A 2,274-nucleotide genomic window follows, 5' to 3' on the forward strand; every position below is an offset into this window, starting at 1 on the left:
GAGTATTCCCAATCAACTATAGAGCTGAGTCAACTAACAAGTCAACCAGGTTATGTGGCAAGTTGGCAGGATGTTTTTTTTATTGGAGTAGGCAATCGACCAATTGAGTTTAGTTGGTGGATGTTGGAATCCATTTTACTGATAAGTTGAGCCGATTAAGGAGGTGACTCGGGCTTGGCCGGATATTACAGAGGGTTAATCGAGGGTTTCTACCGCATCGCCTTACCACTAACACGCCTTACTCGGAAAGACATGAAGTTTACATGGACAGAGGCTTGCGAAACCAGTTTCTAGGAGCTAAAGTGGAGATTAGTGTCGACACCGATTCTGGTGTTACCCTTCGAAGAGGACGGATTTGTACTCTACACCGACACATCTCATCAGGGTTTGAGCGCTGTTTTGATGCAGCATGGCAGGGTAGTCTCCTATGCTTCCCGTCAGCTGAAGGAGCATGAGAAAAACTATCCAATACATGATTTGAAGTTGGTCGCCATTATCTTTGCCTTGAAAATTTAGCGGCATCATTTGTATAGTATCACATTTGAGATTCTCACTAATCATAAGAGTCTCAAATATCTTTTCACCCAGAAGGAGCTTAATCTCCGACAAAGGAGATGGATGGAGTTCCTGAAAGACTATGATTGTACCATTAGCTACCAACCAGGGAAAGCTAATGTGGTTGCTGATGCACTTAGCATGAAGTCCAGAGGGACTTTGGCTTGCCACCGAGTTTTGGTCATGGATTTAATATAGGATTTTTCCGAGTTGGGCCTTGAGGAGCAGGGACAGATAGAGCAGGGTATTCTTGTCACCATGGTTGCTCAATCTTCGATTAGTATGAGGATCCGAGAGGCTCAGGTCGGGGATCAGCACTTACAGTTCATTGGCAGTCAGATATCCTTAAGACAGCAGGTTGAGTTCACCCGAAACGATGAGGGTATTATTTATTTCTGAGGCAGATTATGCATGCCTGGGTCTCACCCGGTCATGGAGGAATTATTTCAAGAGGCTCATCGCTCCCAATTTGCTATCCACCCAGGCGGGACCCGCATGTATCAAGACCTGAGGCGTGCCTATTGGTGGAAGGGCATGAAGAAAGACATCACGGATTTTGTAGCTAGATGTCTTGTTTGTCAATAAGTGAAGGCCGAACACCAGCGACCTGCTGGACTACTTCAGAGGATTCCCATTCTTGAGTGGAAATGAGATCATATTACTATGGATTTTGTGGCGGGACTGCCTAGGACACGACGAGGTCATGATGCGATTTAGGTAATCGTTGATCGATTAACCAAGTCCGCACACTTCTTAGCTATTCGGAAGACTGACTCTCTGGATCGATTGGCAAAGCTGTACTGTCATGAGATTATCAGATTGCATGGTGTTCCGTTGAGCATTATATCAGATAGAGACCCACGGTTCACGTCCCGATTCTGGCAGAATCTGCAACAGGTCATGGGCAAGCAATTCCGTTTTAGTACAGTATTCCATCCACAAACAGATGGACAGTCAGAGTGAACCATTCAGACTCTGGAGGACTTATTGAGATCTTGTGTTATGAATTTCGGGGGCAGCTGGGAGGACCACCTGCACTTAGTGGAGTTCGCCTACAACAATAATTTTCATTCGTCTATCCAAAATGACACCATTTAAAGCATTGTATGGTAGGCCTTATCGGACACCCACCCTTTGGGAGGAGGTCGGGCAGGCCCAGCTGCTAGGACCCCATAGAGCTCAGCATGAGGCATAGTTGATCCACACTATCAAACGGAGGATGTCAGAGGCGCAGAATCGCCAAAAGAGTTATGTTGATCAGCGACAAAGACCCCTGGAGTTCTCTACTGGCGATCATGTATTTTTGAGAGTCTCACCCACGAAAGGGGTGAAGAGATTTGATATCCGAAGAAAGCTAACTCCACGGTACATTGGACCTTTCCAGATCCTGGAGAGAATTGGAGCAGTAGCTTACCGCCTAGCGCTACCCCCGTACTTGGCTGGTTTTCACAACTTATTCCATGTGTCCATGTTGAGGAGATATGTACCAGACCCCACACACATTCTATCGGGTGTATCGATCCCCATTCAGCCTGATGCTACCTATGAGGAGGCCTCGGTACAGATTTTGGATCGCAAGGAGCGTCAATTGTGGAGGAAGACCATCTGGCTCATTAAAGTCAGATGGCAACACCATTCTGACGCGGAGGCTACCTGGGAGCTCGAGGATACGATACAAGCTCGATACCCCCACCTCTTCACTTGAGGTATGTATGTAGT

At 46.7% G+C, this 2,274-nt stretch overlaps 1 protein-coding gene across 1 annotated transcript; it reads left to right on the plus strand.

Moving 5' to 3' along the window:
* Window positions 1-1,774: 1,774 nt before the first annotated feature.
* On the plus strand, window positions 1,775-2,260 carry LOC141815134 (uncharacterized). Its single transcript, XM_074703078.1, has one exon. It carries the CDS (start codon window positions 1,775-1,777, stop codon window positions 2,258-2,260), a length of 486 nt encoding a protein of 161 aa, XP_074559179.1.
* The last annotated feature ends 14 nt before the right edge of the window (window positions 2,261-2,274 follow it).

Source organism: Curcuma longa, chromosome 21 (assembly GCF_044706935.1).
Source record: "Curcuma longa cultivar G26 ecotype Majalengka, Jawa Barat chromosome 21, ITB_CL_G26_1.1, whole genome shotgun sequence".
In the NCBI taxonomy this organism is placed as follows: Eukaryota; Viridiplantae; Streptophyta; class Magnoliopsida; order Zingiberales; family Zingiberaceae; genus Curcuma; species Curcuma longa.